Here is a 20,772-nt window from a genome sequence, read left to right as displayed (position 1 = left end):
GGAACTCAAATTCAAGATCAATTAGACTTCTACCCTCAGAAATCACTGCCTATAATCTCAAAATGTGTTTGGTGTTACTGTATTCAAACAATATGTGTTTGACATTATAATACGGGTTTTTCCCCACCTACGTTGCATATGAATTATAGGTTGATTCCTGCACTACAGGTGGACCTGTGGCAACCTGGCAGTATCTCCTATGTATCAGAGGGGACAGTTACTGATGTCCATATTCCCCAAAATGCTTCCAGAACCCTGTTAGCCTTCTTACAGGAAGCCCATATCCAGTACAAGTAAGCATTCTTTTTCATTTAATACAAAATTCACTTTTACTAAGTTGGACTGAATGATCATTATATTCAGAGTGCTTATCAAGAGTGTATGATAGAGTTTTAGGTCAATATTTCATTTGGAAGAAAAAAAGGTAAGTGTAATCACCTTTAAGCTCAATAGTCTAGTGGAGAATAAGATCAACCATATGGATATATCATCATTGTCAACAAACCCTTTTTTTTCTTTTTCTATTTTATACACCCTGAGACTAATTCCAGGTCAAACTGGGCTAGAGCAAAATCCTACCACAAAGATGTGTGTGTGTGTGTGTGTGTGTGTGTGTGTGTGTGTGTGTGTGTGATGTGACTGAGGAGAGCACATGGAAGGAAGAAAACTTGACAAAAATGTAGGCTGATAGATATTATGAATTGTAAGGATGAAAGTTTACGGCTGGAAGTAAGATAGAGGGGCAAACTGTGAAGAGGTGGATTGGAGATCACTGACACTAAACGTGGGCCACAGTGGAAATATGACCATGGCAGTCTTCAATCCCCTTGGTGGATGGCAAGATAAGAGGTGAAAGGCAGATGAAAGCAACAGGAGTGGTATGAGCTGAAGAAGAACAAGCTTATCCTGGAAGTTAGAAGATTGCTAGAGAAGCACAGGCTCAGGTCCAAGAGAAGGCTGGCCTCCTTCCTTTCCGCTTTACCCATGGTAGGTAGGAAGGACAGCAGGGTAGGCAGCCACAAAAGCAAGTGTACCCTTAACTGCCACATTTCTGATGGAACAAGAATAGGAAAAAGGATTGGTCTCTCAAGAGCCTAGAGGATGTAAGAAGTTTGTTTGTAATGAAAAAGGGTCTCCAGTGGACACAGGGAAAGGGGGGCAGTGGAGGATTCTGGAAAGAAGAAGTGTAGTAAAATGAATTCATGAGACTGAAATGAGCGGCTTAACTTTCCTTGGAAGTCTTGGGATTTCTGGGCCGAGAGACAAGATAGTAAATTACTACCATCAGCAACCCCAGAAAGGATTTAGCCCTTTCACTTTTTAAAAAAATTTATTTTGACAGAGAAAGAGGAAGAGAGAGAGGATGAGTGCATCAGGTCCTAGCCGCTGAGAAGGAACGCCCTTGTGCACATGTGCAGCATTGTCCACTTGCATCACTGTGCGTCTGGGTATGTGGGACCTAGATTCAAACATGAGTTCTTAGGCTTCACAGGCAAGCGCCTTAACTGCTAAGCCATATATCTAGCCCCCTTTCATTTTTCAATATGTTTTATACTATAAAAATGGGCACAAAGGTACTCGATGGTGTCTGGGGAGGCCTGATGTGGGCTTATGTGGGTCAATGGTGAGAGCCCAAGCTCTCCAGCAGGCTAGGTACAAAAAATGGCAGGGAGATCCCTGGTCCACACAAATACTGGCCTACCTATTCACAGCCCTATCAAAGTACTGATAGGCTTTTCACAGAAAGGTATTTTATCTGTGGTTCTAGAATAGAACAACAGCTGTGCAAAAATCTGTTGTTCAGAGTGCTCACATTTTCATCACTACTGTAGCTTTGTGAGCATGCTTTGATTCTCTGAATGCCTAGCAGGAAAGAGCTTGGTAATTACATCTATAGGTACCCAGTAACAACTCACATGCTTCATTAATTATTGTTCAGTAGAAAAGAATATACCAGTTAGTTTAACAAGTCTCTATTTCCTGCCATTAAATATAGGTCATGTGGAACTGATATAAAATTCACACTTTGTGTCACAGAGAATAGAGTAGGAAAAAAAATGACTGTTTTTTTAAACTTCTCTTCATGAAGAACAATCATTTAAAATTAGTCATTTTGTTAGTCCCAAGATAATAATACATAAGACTCAATTAAATTCTGCAGGCACAGTAGGTAGAGATCATTTTAATTGACTTTTATTATTGTAGCCTGGGGTATTTTCAAAAGATTATCATTTGCTCTGTATAACTATACATAATGTATCACTATAGTGATTTGTAAAGTAGAGGTAATGTGACTCCACAGTTCTAGCCCCTAGGTGGCCAACCCATCTCAATAAGATGACTCCTTGTGACATCTTAAAAAAATCCAGTCATTTTATAAGTATCTGTAAAAATAGGCAATGAAATTTCCAGGTTTGAAGGCCTTTCATGATCCTGGAAGCTTTGGGAACAAAGTCATTTTGTATCGAATGTTGACATCATTTGGAAAGTTTTGATAGTTACTATTTCAGGAATTTTACCAGTGACTTCTGGGTGATTCCAGGTTCTTGGCACCTTACTCAAAGAATTGAAGAAAAGCACAAACAAGTAATTATTTGTTAATAATTTATTAAGAGCAGAGCAATAGTAGAGATTTGAATACACTGCTGAAGGGTCAGCAGACCACTCAAGTGGAAAGCACTCACGGACAGCAGGAAGTGTCTGGGGCTTCTGCTAACAGGATTTTTAGGGGTACATACACTAGTTACCAGGGGTGTCATGTGGGTGAACTTAGGGTTTTATGGACAGGTTTGGGTTATATTTTTTCTACTGTGCATGTTCCTTCCCATGATGCACTTGATTTTAATCATATGTATACCCAGTTATAGATAGATATAAGGTGGTAAATAGGGATTTCTCCCTACAGGTTCACTTAGAAGACATAGTTTGCCTTACTTACTTACATGTACCCAAACCCAGTCCAGTCTGCATGGTGCCCTGCTGTTCCAATCCCTGATCTCACTAAGAATATACTTCAGTGGGTACTGATCATGAGGAATGGTGGCTAGGGGGAGGAGAAAAGTAGCTCATTGTGTGGAGTAGGGTGTTCATGCAGCTCAACACGGGTGGGATCCCAGGTTCCCAACCGGTTGCTAGGCACATCATGTAGGAGATGGATGTGTTACTGCTCAAGCTAAGCAGAGTCCAGGGTGACTAAACTATTCCCTATGCTTGCATTACTCAGGAAGATTGCCAGGTATAGAGTTAGGAGTCATAATCAGCTATAGAGAACTACAAAAATACAACAACCTAATAAAAACATTTGGGGGCTGGGAAAATGGCTTTAATGGTCAAAAGTGCTCGATATACAAACCTGACCACTGGAACTTAGAACCCATGGAAAGCCAGACAAAAAGCACACACATACATCTGCAACCCCAAATGTGTATGGTAAAGGAGGTGGAATCATGAGGCTCCCAAAGCTTGCAAAGCAAGAAGAGACCTTGTCTCAGTCAAGATGGAAAATATACCTATACTCACACACACACACATACATAAAGATTTATTACGTATCTCATAGATTTCTCGTCAATATGCTAGTCATTCCTGGTCAACTAACTGACAGGGAAAAGGGGGCTAGCTGCCATATTACAATTATATTTTTAACTTAAGGTTGGCCTTTTAGAGCCTATACTAGGATATAATCAAACTGGTTAGTGATCTGTGTTAGCTTGCTGAATCTTTGTTCTAGCAAGGAAACACAGACCTTTTAAGTTGGGTATTTTATCAGTTGCTTTCTTATAGTACCAGGACAATATACATGTCCAGAAGCAGCATATGGAAATAAACGGTTTATTTTCAACTTATAGTTTCAAGAGGGAGTGTCTGTCATGGCAAGGAAAGTATGACAGGAGCAGACAGCCACCATCACACAAGTAGGGAAGAAGTAGAGAGAGTGAGCACCAGTGAGCAGGGGCTGTAATACCTCAAGCACCCCCCACACCCAGTGACAAAGTTCTTCCAGAAGGCTCCACTTCCTAAAGACTCCATAACCTTCCCCCAAAGCACCACCCACTGGGGATTAAGTATTCAAACACATGAGTCTATGGGGAACATTTTATATTCAAACCAGCACAGACATTTCAAAGCAGAGTCTTGAGATAAATCTTTCTATATTTCCCCCCTTAGTTTACTGGCACATAAAAGAAAACAAGGAGGGCTGGAGAGATGGCTTAGTGGTTAAGGCATTTGCCTGCAAAGCTAAAGGACCTTGGTTCGATTGTCCAGGACCCACATAAGCCAGAAGCACAAGGGGGCACATGTGTCTGGAGTTCATTTGCAGTGGCTAGAGGCCCCGGCATGCCCATTTTCTCTCTCCCTCTCTCTCTGCCTCTTTCTGTCTGTCTGTCTGTCTCTCTGTCTCTCTCTCCCAAATAAATAAATAAAAATAAAGTTTAAAATTAATTTTAAAAAAAGAGAAGAAAAGAAGGAGTCCACAGAAATAGTCCTGAGGGGGAAACACATCTGAAAGTTGCCTGAAATAGCTAGAATATTAATTTATAAACGAGGTCACTCCCAACCTTCCTGACTACTCAGGGTCTCTCCTAAGACAAGGAAGTTTAGAAGTTTAGAAGGCTCACTGTGCCTTCAGACCTACCTTAGCAATATCACAAAGTCTTTTATGTATCTAGTTACCATAATTTCTGACCTTTAGGAAGAAGAAAAGTACTAATAATGGAGGTGTTAGTCTGACAACTTAACATTCACCTACATTTTGAGACACTGAAAGCATTTGTCAAGAAAATCCACCAAGCTTTGTGCCACCTCACCTCGTCTTTATTTCTAAAATGTTTCCAGCTGCGAAGTGTTAGGTCACAGACACAGCGGAGGCCACGCCTGACTGTAGCAGCCACTCTCGACCCTCACAGCTAAGCGAGAATCCTCCCACCGCTGCTGCAAGCACAGAAAACAAGCCCAGCCTCCTGCTGTCCAGGAGCCGAGGCGGTTTGCTTATTAGTAATTAGCCCTACACCCTATCTAGCACCTCTGTAACTGTGGCATGTAGTCTAAAATCACCTATTTCCCATAGCACCAATCACATGTTAGCTAAGCATGCCTTCATGAGCAACATGAGCCCCATCCCTTTGGAAGCCCTTTAAAACTTATAGATGCTACTGGAACATTGCCTGTTCATGGTATTAACTCCCTTAATAAAGCTCTCCCCTGAAGGATAGTCCAACTCGGTGTCCCTCCTTTGAATCTAACCTAATGTATAGTGCCATAACTCAGATATTGGCACCACTGAGATGGATTGCCCTTTGTGAACCTCTGTATCCTTGCTATTGCGTCAAAAAAAATTTTTTTTTATTAGTTATGGACATATGTAGTATGTAAACACCACATATTGATACCATCCTTTCCATCATCCCTGCCCCCCTCCAAAGGAACCCTCCTCATTGGGGATGCAGCTCATCCCCATGGGGATTGTGGGTCTTGCATTGTGGGGTTGCCATCAGTTATGGGGAAGAGGCAATGTCTCTGTGCACAATATCCCAACTTGCCATTGCTTTTTCCACAATCACTTACCACTTTAGTTTCCATTCTTCCTTTTTATCAAACACAAAGTAGAAAATTAAAAGGAGCAATAAGACAATCCTTTCCTTTTTTTAATTTTTTTTTAATTTATTTATTTGAGAGTGACAGACACAGAGAGAAAGACAGATAAAGGGAGAGAGAGAGAGTGGGCACACCAGGGCTTCCAGCCTCTGCAAACGAACTCCAGACACGTGCGCCCCCTTGTGCATCTGGCTAACGTGGGACCTGGGGAACCGAGCCTCGAACCAGGGTCCTTAGGCTTCACAGGCAAGCGCTTAACCGCTAAGCCATCTCTCCAGCCCGACAATCCTTTCTTAAACATGTGCTCTGACTGAGTGGGTACTCAATAGGTAACAAGTAAGTAGATCCATGGTACCTAGGTCCTAAGTACATGTGCTTCCTTCAATGTCCAAAAAGTATGCATTTGGAAGATTCTAGATATTCCTTTTCATTAAGTGACTTGTATAGATAAGTCTTTAAAGTCACTTACAGATACCACCACATGTTCTAGTAGCACTGACTATAGTAAGCAGTGGGTTCTTCCACATAAAACATGAAAGCAAAGCTTTTAAACCACCTGCCACAGCCAGAAAAACCATGGAAGGCCTCTTTAGCATCTTTGAATATTGCGAATAAAGTATCTTGTTACTTCATGGCGCTCAAGTGAGTGGTGGCCAGTGAGGTGCCTCTAATCTATCTCAAATGTCACATTACAGACACTAATGACCCCACCTGGAGCTGGTGCTGCCCACTGCCATGACCCTGGCATCCCCTGACCTAACCTTGGCCTCCAGCTTTCAAGTGCACTTTGTTTGCATAACTGAGCTCTTCCTTGGCGTTCTTTTTTTTACATATAATTTTTTAAAATTATTTATTTATTTATTTGAGAGCGACAGGCACAGAGAGAAAGACAGATAGAGGAAGAGAGAGAGAATGGGCGCGCCAGGGCTTCCAGCCTCTGCAAATGAACTCCAGATGCGTGTGCCCCCTTGTGCATCTGGCTAACGTGGGTCCTGGGGAACTGAGCCTCGAACCAGGGTCCTTAGGCTTCACAGGCAAGCGCTTAACCGCTAAGCCATCTCTCCAGCCCATCTTCCTTGGCGTTCTTGATACTGCCGGTGAGATAGGCTCTTACACCTCTGGGTACTTCTTCAGTTTTCTCTGAAGAATTGTAGCTTCTTCCATCCTTTTTCTTTCCTGGGTCCAGTGTGTTGGCATGTGGACAGTCTCAGTGAAGATAAGATGTGCAGGTAGAAAAGCCAGGAAAAAAGATGGGGTGGGGGTAATCCAGCAGAAGGTAAGGATCAGTTTTCATTAAGTCACACTGGATTTGACGTCTCAAAGCTAGGCTTTCAGTTCACATCCCAAGCTCAGACAGTCTCTGTAATGACCAATGGAGAAACACTGGCAAGGTTTTAACCTTTTGGAATCTCAGACTCCCCATTTGTGAGATGGAGATAACATTAGAATCCAAAAAAAAAAAGGGTTATGTATGAAGATCATTTGTACAAAATGCATAGCACAGTGCCTACCCCTGTCTGTCCTCAATCCCTGTAAATGCTGTTACTATTATAGTCCCACTATTATTGGGGGACATCTTACTATTTTATACTTTAAATTTTAAAGTTTATTTGATAGGTTTTGTTTCCTGAAAAAGAATATTTTCTCAACATCTGGTACTTTTAGAAATGCCAGTCTTTTTTTTCCCTCTCATACCAAGGAACATGAACACCTCTGATGACTTCTTTATTCCTTACACATGTGATTTTTTAGCACTCCCTGATTTTTTCATGATCTCAGTTTACTTTTCATCATATCTATTAATCATGTCTATTATTTCAAACCCAGGATCCTCATAGAAGATCTTCAGAAAGCACTGGAAAATGGAAGCAGCTTACGAACCCAGAGAAATAGAAGATCTCTGTCTGACTATAACTATGAACTTTACCACTCCTTGGAAGAAGTATGTAATCAAAGGCGCTTTGATTGCTTTGTTCTATGACAAGATCATCCTTGTCATTTAGGGATAAAGATTAGAGAGAATCATGAAAACAGAGACACAAGCTCTGGGAAAAGATATATATATATTGTCATATGGCTTGGGTTTCATGGTTCATTCTGTTCTCACACTGACCATTCTATTGCTATATAAGAAGTTGCAAAATGATTTTAATTTTAATTTTACCTACTTAACCCAAACTAGCCCTACAGAGAAGCCAGTAAGTACAATTAAAGACTAAGGGGATATTGTGAATTTGGGGTTATTTAGGCCTTCTCTGTATAGTTATGGAAAGTAGAGTGAGCCATAGTTTGAGAGCAATGTTTTGTTTGAGGAACACAGTAGACTTTAATACTGGCCCTGCACCCTTATACAGCTGAGATCTTGCAAAGGCCAATCTGCATTACTGAAATACATGGCCTTTCCACATACTGTTATTTAAAGCACATGGAAAATATCAATCTCATCCCCATAACCACAACTTTTATGTTCATCTGAGGCCAACTAGTTATTATCCAAATTTCACCTGAAACAAGAAAGTAGCTTTCTACTCTGCCACGCTGTATCGAATTCCTCTGCTCACCAAGTACTAATGTATCCCATACCTCATGCCACACAGATATACCTATCACATAGGTATACTTATTGCATAAGTTCTTATGTAATTGTATGATTATTTGACCAATATCCTCCTTCCTAATAAGTTGTAATTACTGTGAGATTTTATTTGATCCCTGTCATATTGTGATGGTATATGTGGTTTGGTGTTTTCATGGACTTTGAAGTTTTTTGTGCCTACTCTGATTTTGGTTGTTGTGATCTGCTTATTGTAAGCACTTGAGTTTGATTATTTGTTTCTTCTCTGTGGAGAATTTCCTTAAGTACTCTCTATAGGTTTAGTTTTGTGTTCATATAATTGTAAAGCTGAGTTTTGTCATGGAAAGTTTTTCTTTCACCATCTATTATGAGGGATACTTTTGCTGGGTAGAGTAGTTTGGATTGGAAGCCATAGGTTCTTAGACTTTGCAGTGTTTCATTCCAGGCCCTTTTAGCTTTCAGGGTTTCCATTGAGAAGTCTGAAGTAATTCTGATGGGGTTACCTTTGAAAGTGGTGTGCTATTTTTCCCTAGCTGCTTTTAGGATTTTCTCTTTGGTGTCAATGTTTAGAGTCTTAATGACAGTATGTCTTGAAAAGTTTCTCCTTTGGTCCAGTCTCTTTGGAGTTCTGTTGGCTTGTTGTATCTTGATGGGCCTTTCTTTTAAGAGACTGGGGAAGTTTTCTTCAATTATTTTGTTAAATAAGTTCTCCATGCCTTTGGTCTGAATTTCTTCTCCTTCTGGTATTCCAATGATCCTGATATTAGGACGTTTAAGTGTATCCCAAAAATTGCTCATGTTCTGTTCACAGAAACTTTTGAACTTACTGAAATTTTTGAACTCTTGAACTGTTTCTTCTATCTTGTCTTCCAGATCAGAGTTTCTATCCTCCACATGGCTGACTCTATTCTTGAGAGCTTCTAGAGAGTTTTGGACTTGTTCAATTAGGTTTGCATTTTCTACTACTTTTCTATGTATAATTTCCATCCCTCTGTCAAGCTCCCTTTTCACATCATTTTCTGATTTTCTTGATGCTTCTTGAAATTCATTCTTGCATTTCTTTATGTCTTCATTTAGCATAACCAGCTGATTTTGAGGTCTTCTTTTTTTTTTCCACTCTCCCTCAAATCTCTTAATTGTCTTTGAACTCCTTCTATTTTCTTATCTATTAGGTCTAGTCTAGTGATGGCAGCATCCACACGATTATCAGTCCTTTGTTGCTTTTCTGCAAGTTCTACCAATAGCTTGGTCAGGGTTGCATTGCTCATAGCTTCATTTTGGTGTTCTGATCCTAATGACTCTTCTATGTTTTGATTAGAGATGTTCATTGTAGGACTGGGTGGTCTAACTGGATTTTCTTGCATTTGATTTTTCTTGTTATTTCTTTTGTGCTGTGGTCTGCCCATCACAGGGTATGGGCATGTAGGTGGATGGATCAGCCTGGGCTCAAGCACATAAGTTCCCTGAGAAAATACTGTTTCTACTATCTTCCTACTATCCTACTATCTTCCCAGTGACAGAAAAATCATCTTCCAAATAGGTAACTTGTTGACATAATAAATGAATAAGTACATTCCCCATGTCCCCCCTGAATTGGATTAAGGAATGTCAGACACAACACTCATTAGATCCAATTATATTATTAAGAGTGTTTTGCATTCGATTGATGACAACTCTCCTTTCAAAATTATTTTCACCTACTGCATGCTTCAGTATACTTTTTAGAAGCTTAAATTAAAAGCAATAGAAAAATTGTGGATAATTTGTCACATGAAAATGCTATTAACATGCACTAGAAATAAAAGCCAAATTTCAAAATAGATGCAGCTATGCATATACATGATCATATATACTGTTCATTGGAGTAAGAATAGAAAGAAAAGAAATATGAGTACTTTATGAAATATATTTATATATTCATTCAGCACAAACCTTTTCATATCATGGAACAGTAGGACACTTCGGTATTCCTTCTTCATTCTTGCAGGGCTTTTAAAGTCAGAAGTGTTACCCATCTTTTTAAGCACCTTATTCATGCATTTCAAATATACCTTCTCCTGATGACAGATAAGTGTGTATGAGAGGATTGATTCAAATGTACACTTATCTCTAGAGGAATTATTCAGAATATGCCCTCCAAGGTGTGACTCAGTAGAATAACCTTTAAATGCAAAAGATACTGGCTTTTTCTTAGTATCTTCCATTCAATGGCAAAATACAATACATGAGAATTTAATAACACTTCCAAGTAATTTGGATGATTTTCCTGAAGCTGACTTATTTTTCCTTCCCTCATAAATTACTTGTGGGAAAATGGAAATAAATTTGGATTTTCAAAAGGAAATCAAAGTATATCAGTGAATTTTCTATAAAACACTGCTATGAAGTTGCTAGTGACTTATGGTAATGTAAGGGATGCTTTAAAGAGGAAACTAGTTGTAAAGGCAGAAAATAAAATGTAATTTTGACTATCCTAAAGAAATTAAAACTAGAAAATATAGTGGGGTGATTTTTTTCCCCATTTTTTTTACTCCATGTGTGCTTTCTGACTCTTGAGACCTACTGTTGTCCCTTTGGGTTTCTTTAGTTCTCTAAACAGCTCTGCGGATTGAGAGTGTGGTTAATCTGTATTTATCTGCTTTTAGATTCAGAGTTGGATGCAGCATCTGAATCAAACTCACTCAGCCTTCATTCAAGTGTTCTCTATTGGCAGATCATATGAAGGAAGACCTCTCTTTATTTTAAAGGTAAAATAGAATAAATTGTTAACTAGTTATACAATTTAAAACCAATATTTATCTTTTTCAACTCTGATTTAGTGGGGAAAATGAAATGATCTTTCATGGAGTCACTTGTTTAACATGATCTGATAATTTTTTTAAATGACCATATTTTTTAAGTCATGTTTAAATGTTATCACTCAAATTTTTCAGGGGATACTGTTTTGAGATATTTGGTTATTGTTGCAAATTACTTCCGAGTTGATGCTACTTAAAATGAACCAATCAAAATATTACAGATGTAGAAAAAGACCCTTGGTTGTGCATTCTCTCCCTGCTAGCTCTCCCTCCCTTCTTAGGTTTATCTCATTCACTATGTGCTTATTTACCTCCCATTCAGACTGACTAGCCTTCTTAGAATATTGTGTTTATTTATTTAGTTAGTTAGTTATTTGAGAGAGAAAGAGGCAGATAGAGACAGGAAGAAAGAGAGAGAAAGAGGCAGGTAAAGACAGAGAGAAAGAAAGAGGCAGGTAGAGACAGAAAGAGGGAGAGAGAGAGAGAGAGAATGGGCTCACCAGGGCCTCCAGCCACTGCAAACAAAGTCCAGATACATGCACCACCTTGGGCATCTAGCTTACATGGGTAATGAGGAATCAAACCTGAGTCCTTTGGCTTTTCAGGCAGGTGCCTTAACCAATAAGCAATCTCTCCAGCCCTGAGTATCCTTTACTTAAGTAGAAATTTTGTATGAACACATCATGTGTTCGTCCCATCATTCCCCTTCTCCCTGCCTCCACTCCAATGAGGTCCCTCCGTAGTGGGATTGCTGACGTTTCCCATGGAGTTGTGGGTTATGAGCTGTGAGAACAGCTAGACTGATGAGCCTTTGTCCCCTCAGTTCCTTTAAAACTTCTTTTGCTGGGCTTCTTTTGCTAGCTTAGTGGTTAAGACACTTGCCTGTGAAACCTAAGGACCCAAGTTCAATTCTCTAGGTCCCATGTAAGCCATCAGATGTACAAGGTGGCGCATGTGTCTGGAGTTTGTCTACAGTGGCTAGAAGCCCTGGCTCGCTCTCTCTCTCTCTCTCTCTCTCTCTCTCTCTCTCTCTCTCTCTCTCTCTCCCTCCTTCCCTCCCTCCCTCTGTCTCTAATAAAAAAAGTTTTTAAAAATAAAAATAGAACTTCTCTTGCTAAGGTCATTGTCAACCTATGGTTGATTCTCCTCTTTGACTTTCTGACCATTCCTTCCTGTCTCATTCACTGGTTCTTTTTTTTTTTTTTTTTTTTTGTCTTTTCCTAAGGCCCTGGTAATCCCTACCCTACCCTCAGCTCTGATCTAACTCCATGACCCCTATCTAAATGGTCTCTTCTGCTTCATAGTTTCAAGAATCATCCCAGGTCTTCCTATCCAGTGGACTCTGCTTTCTGGAGCTCTAAGTTTACACAGGACATCTCAGTCTCAGAATGGTACCACTACCTTCCCAGTTTAGAAACATAAATGTCCTCCTAAGTTTCTCCTCTGTATTTTAAGAACTCAATTCCAGGGCTGGAGAGATGGCTTTTGACTAGGTTTGCAGCATCACACATGAATTTCTTCCCATGGAGCAGGTCTTAGATCCAACTAGAGATTTGGTTGTCCCCAAAACAAACACTATTACACTAGTGTGTGCATCTTGCCTAGGTGGACAGCTGTGTTGGCTCCATGGCTGGTTAATGCCAGTAATGACTTTGTTCCCCAACAGGCTGCATAGGTATTTACAGCATCCAGACATCTAGTCAACAGGGAGGAGGCTTCCAGCTCAGTTCTAGCTTGGTTTCTCTGTGCCAAGCAACCAAAATATGCAGTGTCTTTAGCAATAAGGTCTAGTTTTTGTGGGTGACTAAGAGCCTTGAAAATAGCTTTCTATCTGAGGGGCCTTCCTGACCAACAAATCACTGGAAAGTATCCTAACTTTAGCACTGAATTTTTTCTGCAACAACTTATGGCTTTGGAGCCCTCACAGGGTACTTCTTCCCAAGCTCTTTTTTTAACTAATATATTTTTTTAATTAGCAAACATAGAAGTAGATGATTTCCATATTCTTTACTGTTGATTAACCCTTCTCCCACCTCTCCTCACCTCCATCCACCTTCCCAGACCCCACTAAGACATTTTACTCCAAGTATTCCACCCTCCTACTTACACATATACTACCTCCTCCTCTTAGTCTCTTCACTTTTCTTTTATATAGTACTCAAGGACTTCGTTATTTCTACATACAGCTTCTTATGCTGTTCCTTTCTCAAACAGTAGAAGGAGTTCCTCAAATCCTGTGTTCTCAGATTCTGTTTCAAGCTTCAGATGGATTCTTCAAACTTGTTTTCCAGGCAAGCTTCAAGTCCTGCTCAAGTACTCAATCCTCCTTTCATTTCCAAAGAAAATTAGACAAAACACCCTATGTTCCTATGGTAACCATGGATATTCACATTGTGAAGGTTATCATACCTGTCCTCTACTGGCATGTACATTCCTTGTCTTTTCATCTCTGACTTTCCAGAGCTAAGTCTAATATCTAACATTTAAAAGGACTTCCAGAAGTGCTAATTGAGTAAATTAATGAGTAAATAAAAATGAGATCCCACAGGGTGTGGTGACACATGCCTTTAATCACAGCACTCAGAAAATTTTTTTTTTTTCTGTCAGAACTTTATTTGGTGGCATTTGGCAAGAGAAAACCTGAAACAGCTGTCCACCTGGTTCAGGAAAAATAGCACAGGGAAGCCTTTCCTTGTGGGTGGGCGTTCAGGGAAGTGGAAATAGATCTTTGACTTTTCACATGGGGAGAGCAACTGGCTGAACATCTCTGAGACCCAGATCAGATTCTCTTTTCAAATGGTTAGCCAGAAAAACGGAAGATGCCAGAGACAGGACCAAAAGCAGAAGCCCCTAATCTGTATGTAGACAGGCACCAGGTCTATGTTGGGCAAGGGATCATCTCTGCTATTCCCAAATGAAGATTTTGCAGAAGGGAGAGTATAACAGTTGACAAACGGATTAGTTCCTCAAAAACAGGCATGAAGTAATTACAGAGGGAAGAAACACAGTAGTTCACAAGGGAGTGAGTTAAGCCACCATTCTTCATTGGAACCTGATCCCAATACCCAAACTGCCTTGAACCAGTCCTTCAGTGGCTGCTCCTGGCAGCCCAGTGAGCAGTGCCCATGTGGAAGGCCAGAGGCTGAAGGGGTGTGGGTGGAGACTTACTTGGCTATAGTGAGAAGGCATTTGGTTAGGGAGAGCACATTTGTGTGCCAACTGTAGCCATACCCCAGCTCCCCTAGGCTTCTAGCGCATTTACAAATACGTACATACATACATTAGAGCCAATAGTGAGTCTAGGAGACAGGCTTCCCACAGAGGCTCAGTTGATACAGTTTTGCATCTCCAAATGCTAGAAAAGGGCACCTAGCTGCCAGAAATGTGCCCCATGCATTCTCTCCGGCCCAAATTAAACCCTTCCCCAAAGCCCAGCCTCTTTTCAGGGTCTAGTTTGTCCATTATAGAGAGCTGCCATAGGTGGGTTTGGAGGCTTGAGGTAGGAGGATCACTGTTGAGTTTGAGGCCAGCCTAAGTTGACATAGTGAATCCCATCCAGGTCAGCCTAGGCTAAAGTGAGACCCTATCTCAAAAAAATTTTTTTTAATTTAAAAAATAAGATCTCTTTAGGATATGTCAAGAGCTATCTACTGATGATTGGGCTAGAAACTAGGTTAAAAGTAATATTGATATAGTAGGGTATGTTATTTGCCCTTTAATTCTAATAATTAAATTTTATGTTTCCATTTTGTAGTGCAATAAAGTATGGCTTTATTTGCCTGTAAAGTTTGGCTCTTTAAGTAATATTCTTCACAACATTTCTGATTCTTTGGGATGAGTAAAAGGAAGAGGCAGGGAGAGAGAAGGGAGACAGCAAAGGGGAATTTGGCTTTTTATGTCATAGTTACATGTGACATTGAAATGGAGAAGCAACATTATTTTAGGGATTCCTCTTTGTGGGTTTTGTAGTTCCTTGATTATAATTAGGAAAATAAATTTGTTGTTTCTGCATAAACAACTGTGGACTTCTGAAGCAGCTAGGTAATCTCTTTATCTGTTAGTGTATTAACTATTGAACAAAACTGTGGTGAACAGTTATGCTGATTCCTTATTTAAAATATCCTGGTCAGTGAATCCAAAAATAAAAGTCTGAGTTTGTTACCATGAATACTCTTGTTTTCAGCTGGGCAGAAAATCACGAGCTTACAGAAGAGCTGTCTGGATAGACTGTGGTATTCATGCCAGAGAATGGATTGGTCCTGCCTTTTGTCAGTGGTTTGTAAGAGAAGTAAGTTAAACCCTTTACAAAATGTCCACTCCAGCTTGTGGATAGAGCCATGTGTTTTAACTCTGTTCAGACTTTTGGAACCAGAAAGACCTGCTTGCACGATGAGAACGCGTTGATTCGGTGGCTGCTTTCGTGCTTATGGAGCCTTCCAAGCCCCTGGCTCCATTCATGTCTGCCTCTGACCTCAAACGGTGGAGTCATCAGCCAGGAATGGAAAGAAAGATGCTGGGAGGCTTGGAATGCGGATCAGCTGGTGCAATGTTTACCTACCATGCATGAGGCAGGGCAAACCCCAGCACTGCATGTACCACACATGCTGGCACCAGGGAGCATCAGGATTCAAGGTTGTCTTTGGCTATCTAGTGAGTTTGAAGCCCAGCTGGACTACATGAGTCTTATCTCAAAATATAGCATAGCAGGGGCTGGAGAGATGGCTTAGCTGTTAAGTGCTTGCCTATGAAGCCTAAGGACCCCGGTTTGAGGCTCGATTCCTCAGGTCCCACATAAGCCAGATACACAAGGTGGCGCATGTATCTGGAGTTCATTTGCAGTGACTAGAGGCCCTAGCGTGCCAATTCTTTGTCTCTCTGCCTCTTTCTCTCTCAAATAAATAAATAAAAATAAACAAAAAAATTTAAAAACATATATATGTATATATCATAGCAACCATAGAGCAGTGGATACATGGGCAAAAGTCGAAAACATAATTTGTAGTGTCCTAGAGCAATTATCTTGTGTTATATTAAGCTCAGAAAGTTCTCGACTTTCCCCTCAGAATGATCTCACCTTTGCTGTCACATAAAGAGGTGGATCAATAGGTCACATATGTCCTCCTTCAATGAATTAGTAATTTCGGTGAGGGGGCAATTTTTACTGTCTTCAGATTAATATTTTCAACTTCAGTTATCTTTTTGGTATCTTTAGAGTTGATGACTCATGATGACTTTTCATTTTCCAGCTGCTTTGTTTGAATCATGAGCCGTCTAAGTGCGTGTACGTAATAGAGTCTCTACCCCAAGCGGGACCACCTGTGAACCAGCACCTCAAGTGTGCAACGACATGCAGGACTGGGGGTTGGCTCTGCAAGTAAAGTGCTTGCCCCACAAGCACGAGGACAGGAGTTTAGATCCCAGCACCCACATAACATTCAGGTGCAGTGTTCACTTGTAATCCCTATGGTAGGGAGACAGAGATGGGATCATCCATCTCTGGGCTCAGTGGCTAGCTAGTTTATCAAATCAGTGAGCACTGGGTTCAGTGAGAGACCTCACTTTCATGGTTTGAGCTGTTTTTCTTTTGACTTTTAGATTTGGTGGAGGAAGGGAATTACTAATGGTAATGAAAATGAAAGAAAGAGTCTTAAGAAATGAAAGTTCCTAGCCAGAAAATAACATTACACATTTCTTTAGTCCTGTACTTAGAGGAAGCCATAAGGGATATTCTAATATATTTTAGTTGTATTTCACTGTGTTTTATTGGGAAGTTATGTGACTTGGAGGACTCTCCTTGGTGTTGTAAAATATATTTCACAAGTGTCAACAATGTACTAAATTTGCAAAGTCAGTTACTCTTCTACTACCAAACCCATAAAAGTATCCTTAGCTTTTAAAAGTACTATATAATAAACTATTCGAACTGATCCCAAATTACTGAGTAATTCATGTTTCCTTACACACAATCTATCCTGCCAAAAGTAAATGCAAATGGCAATTAATTAATTCTATGAACATGTATTAAATACTCAGTGTTTACTTGGCATAATGTCTGCTGTTTCAAAGTTGGGGGCAAAAAAAGCAAGAAATGGTTCAATATAAAATACCTACCATTTATAGACTATGGTCCTGTGTGTTAATGAAGGAATTAAAAATATATCCCCAAAACATTACAACAAAAGCTGAATGTCATCCCCCAAACATGGGACTTCTCTGTAACATCTAAACTCACAGTGTCTAGGTGGCTACCCTCAGCATCACTTCTGCACCTAGGTTTAGAGCTCTTTCCTGTCTACTACCAAACCCTCAGTATGTTGAAAAACACATGGCATTTAAGAAGTATTTAAATATTTATTAGTGGATGGGAATGACAAGGATCCAGTAGTAATAATGCAAAAAGGCTTGGGCAGTGACTTGTCAAATCATCTCAGCAGATGTGAAATCGGCAGTTTCACAGTGCACACTTGTTTAACCACATACCACACTGCAAACTGAGCTAAATTTCCAGCTACAACAAAAAAGGCACAATGTAACCCTATAAAAAAGAGGAGACACATACAATAACTGCCATCTGAGGACTGTCCATTATGGAGTAAGAATAAGAAGTATTGTTCAGGCTGGGGGTATAGCTCTATGGCTTGCCTAGCATGTGTGATACCCAAGTTTGATCCATAGCACCACAAAACAAAACAAAGGAAATAAAAGGAAAGAACAAAGAAAAAAAGCAACACTGATTAAGATTAGGGTCTATTTCCACAATTTTGAGTAATGGAAAACTTGTCCCTCCTGCCTCCTGCACAGGGCTATTTTCACATGAGCAGTTGAGTCAGGCCATTGCGGTGTCTCTGCCACCTTCTCCACACCTCCTTTGTTATCTCTGGTTATGGCTGCCACAAGCCCCTCCTCTTTACCACTCACATTTTTTCATCGGAGTCAGGGCAGCAGTTTGAAGTATACAAGGCATAGAGGTCACTCACCCCAATGTCTTTGCAGAAGAAATGAGGCCACCAAGGTACAACAGCCATGCGGTAGCAGTGACTAGAGCATGGCACACTTGTTCAAAGAAATGTTTTCATCTCCTTGAAGTCCCATTCACACTGATGTTGGTATGGGGTCAGGGGAATATGGCTGTCAAAGATTTAAATAAGCTGCCCAACATTACCACATGATCTAATTCACTACTTTAGCCCTGTTGTTAAGGCTTCAGTCTTGCTGGGCATGGTTGCACACTTGTAATCCCACTACAAGGGAGGGAAAGGCAGAAAGATCTGGAATTCAAGTCCAGCCTAGCTACATGAGACCCTATTTGGGGAAGAAGTACCTCAAGCTTCAAGGAGTGGCTTATCCGGTAGATCCAATAGAGCTCTAAGCAATGGCCCTTCCTATAAGCTACCTCTTCTTTTGCCCAAAAATTTCATTTCTGGATCCTACACTCTCATCTCATCAACTTTTCATTTCTTGTCAGAAACATCAGAATATCGTTACTTCCAGGAGTCTAAGAGACTCCAGAATGCCAATTCTAGACCTCTCTGGGCCAACATAAGTCATAGACCCTCCTTTAATTGTCCTCTTACTAACTGATGAGAATCATGTGAGTAAGTTCTTCCCAGAGAGACCTACAGTGGACAGAACAGGCCCCTTTTACATTTCTACCACAGTCTATCAGTGGTTCCAGAGGTCTGGCTTCTCACTGTCTCCTTTGCTTGGGTCAATTTTCCCAAAATTTAGCAGCTTAAAACAATGATCATTGATTATCTCAGTTTCTATAGCCAGCAATTCAGGTGCAGGATAGCTGGGTGTCTCTAGCTCAGGATCTCTCACAAGGCTACAATCAAGGACTCATCTGAGGGTTCAGTCATGAAAACGTGCTTCTAAGATAACTGATGTGGCTGTTGGAAGACCTTGGATCCTCACTGGCTGTGGGCCATGATCATCCCTTTCTTTGCCACTTGGGTCTCTTTCCCTGGGGTACATTGGAACATGACACCCAACTTCCCTAGGAGCAAGTGAGGGAGAAAGTGAGAGAACAGGACAAAGATAGAAATGAGTCTGTGTAACCTAATCATAGAAATGAAAACTCTCACATCTTTTACCAAATTCGGTCCGATAGAAGGGAATGAACGTCTAGGCTATACTTAAGAAGGGGGCTAACACAGGGCATTAATACTAAAAAGAGACCCATCTCATTGAGGATACCTCTGAGGTTGCCTCTGTGGGAATTTCCCCATAGCCATCATTGTGATGTTCACATCCTTACTCAAATGTGAACCAAAAGAACATTGATCACCCCTCAGAGAACCTGATAGAACAACAGATTTCAAGAGATGTCAGGCACTCATAAACCAGACAACCCTGGATTGGACTGTCAGTTCTGTCTGCCCCTTACTAGCCATGCAGTCTTGATGGCAAGTCACTTAACCTCTCTGAGCCACAGCAAAATGAAAGTAATATTGGGAAGATTAAATGATATAATACAAACAAAAGACCTTAAGTGTTTGACATATTACAACCACTTAATGAAATTATCACATCATTACTGCCAGGGTCAGCAGTTTGGTATTTTTAAGTAGCCTACATAAAGAGAACAAATGAAAAACTCAACAAGGAAATCAACAGTACCAAAAAAATATAGTATGGGCTGGAGAGATGGCTCAGCTATTAAGGCACTTCCTGAAAAGTCTAATGACCCTGGTTCAATTCCCCAATAGCCACATAAACCAGATACACCAAGTGGCTCATGTGTCTGGAGCCCATTTGCAGTGGCTGGAGGCCTTGGAGTGCCATTCTCTCTTCTCTCTTTTATCTCTCTCTCTTTACTTGAAAATAAGTAATATATATGTGTGTGTGTATATATATATATATATATATACACACATATATACATATATGTGTATATGTGTATAGATCATTCTGCCCAACAATAGCAGAATACATACGCTTCCAAGTGCCTATAGGTCATGTACAAAGAAATACCATCAAAAAAGAAAAAACTAAAGTGATTGCAATCATACAGAGTGTGTCTCTAACCACAATGACATAAAACTAGAAAGTGATAACAGGAAGTTCTCCAAAAGCTTGGAAATTAAGCATACTTCTAAACTAGCCATAAATTAAATGTAAAATTTCAAAAGAAATTAAATATACTTTGAGCTAGTTGAAAATGCAAATATAACACGTCAAAATTTGAGGGGTCTGGCTAAATACATGCTTAAGGAGAAATTTATAGCATTAAATGCATATATATTAAGCAAGAAGGAAAGGCTCCAAATAATAACCTAACTCTTCCCTCAAGGATCTATGTAAAGTGAGAAAAATGAGGGCAATCAACCTCAAAGCAAGCAAAAGGAAGCAGGTACTATAAGTAAACATAGAAATCAATGAGATTAAAATAAGGATAGCTAGTTCTTAAGAAAAAAGAAAAAAAATTGCCAAGAATAGGAATGAACTAAGGAACATTAATATAGATTCATCAAATATCAAAAGGATAGAAAGAATATTATGAATAACTCCAAACTTGTAAATTTAACAATTTGGAAAAAATGATACAATTAATTGTAAAATATAAACTACTACAGTACACCTATTATAAAATAAGTAATTTGAGCATTCTTGCAACTATTAAGTATATATTGAGTTCTTTTTTTTTTTTTTTTTTTTTTTGTTGTTTTTCAAGGTAGGGTTTCACTCTGGTCCAGGCTGACCTGGAATTAACTCTGTCATCTCAGGGTGGCCTTAAACTCACGGCAATCCTCCTACCTCTGCCTCCTGAGTGCTGGGATTAAAGGTGTGCGCCACCATGTCCAG

General features: G+C 40.0%; 1 protein-coding gene across 3 annotated transcripts in view; it reads left to right on the top strand.

Moving 5' to 3' along the window:
• Cpa6 (carboxypeptidase A6) overlaps positions 1–20,772 on the top strand; it is a 342,345-nt gene that overhangs the window by 221,351 nt on the left and 100,222 nt on the right. The window contains exons 3-6 of one of the 3 annotated variants that reach the window (XM_004653452.2): positions 169–293; positions 7,423–7,537; positions 10,816–10,917; positions 15,152–15,256. In XM_004653452.2, coding sequence (XP_004653509.2) covers positions 169–293; positions 7,423–7,537; positions 10,816–10,917; positions 15,152–15,256 — 447 coding nt within the window. The remainder of the gene's footprint in view (positions 1–168; positions 294–7,422; positions 7,538–10,815; positions 10,918–15,151; positions 15,257–20,772) is intronic. The other 2 variants (XM_045143753.1, XM_045143754.1) reach the window with 2 other exon arrangements.

Source organism: Jaculus jaculus, chromosome 2 (genome assembly GCF_020740685.1).
Source record: "Jaculus jaculus isolate mJacJac1 chromosome 2, mJacJac1.mat.Y.cur, whole genome shotgun sequence".
In the NCBI taxonomy this organism is placed as follows: domain Eukaryota; kingdom Metazoa; phylum Chordata; class Mammalia; order Rodentia; family Dipodidae; genus Jaculus; species Jaculus jaculus.
The sequence above is the reverse complement of the archived record's forward strand: the minus strand, read 5'-3'. Positions and strand labels throughout refer to the sequence as shown.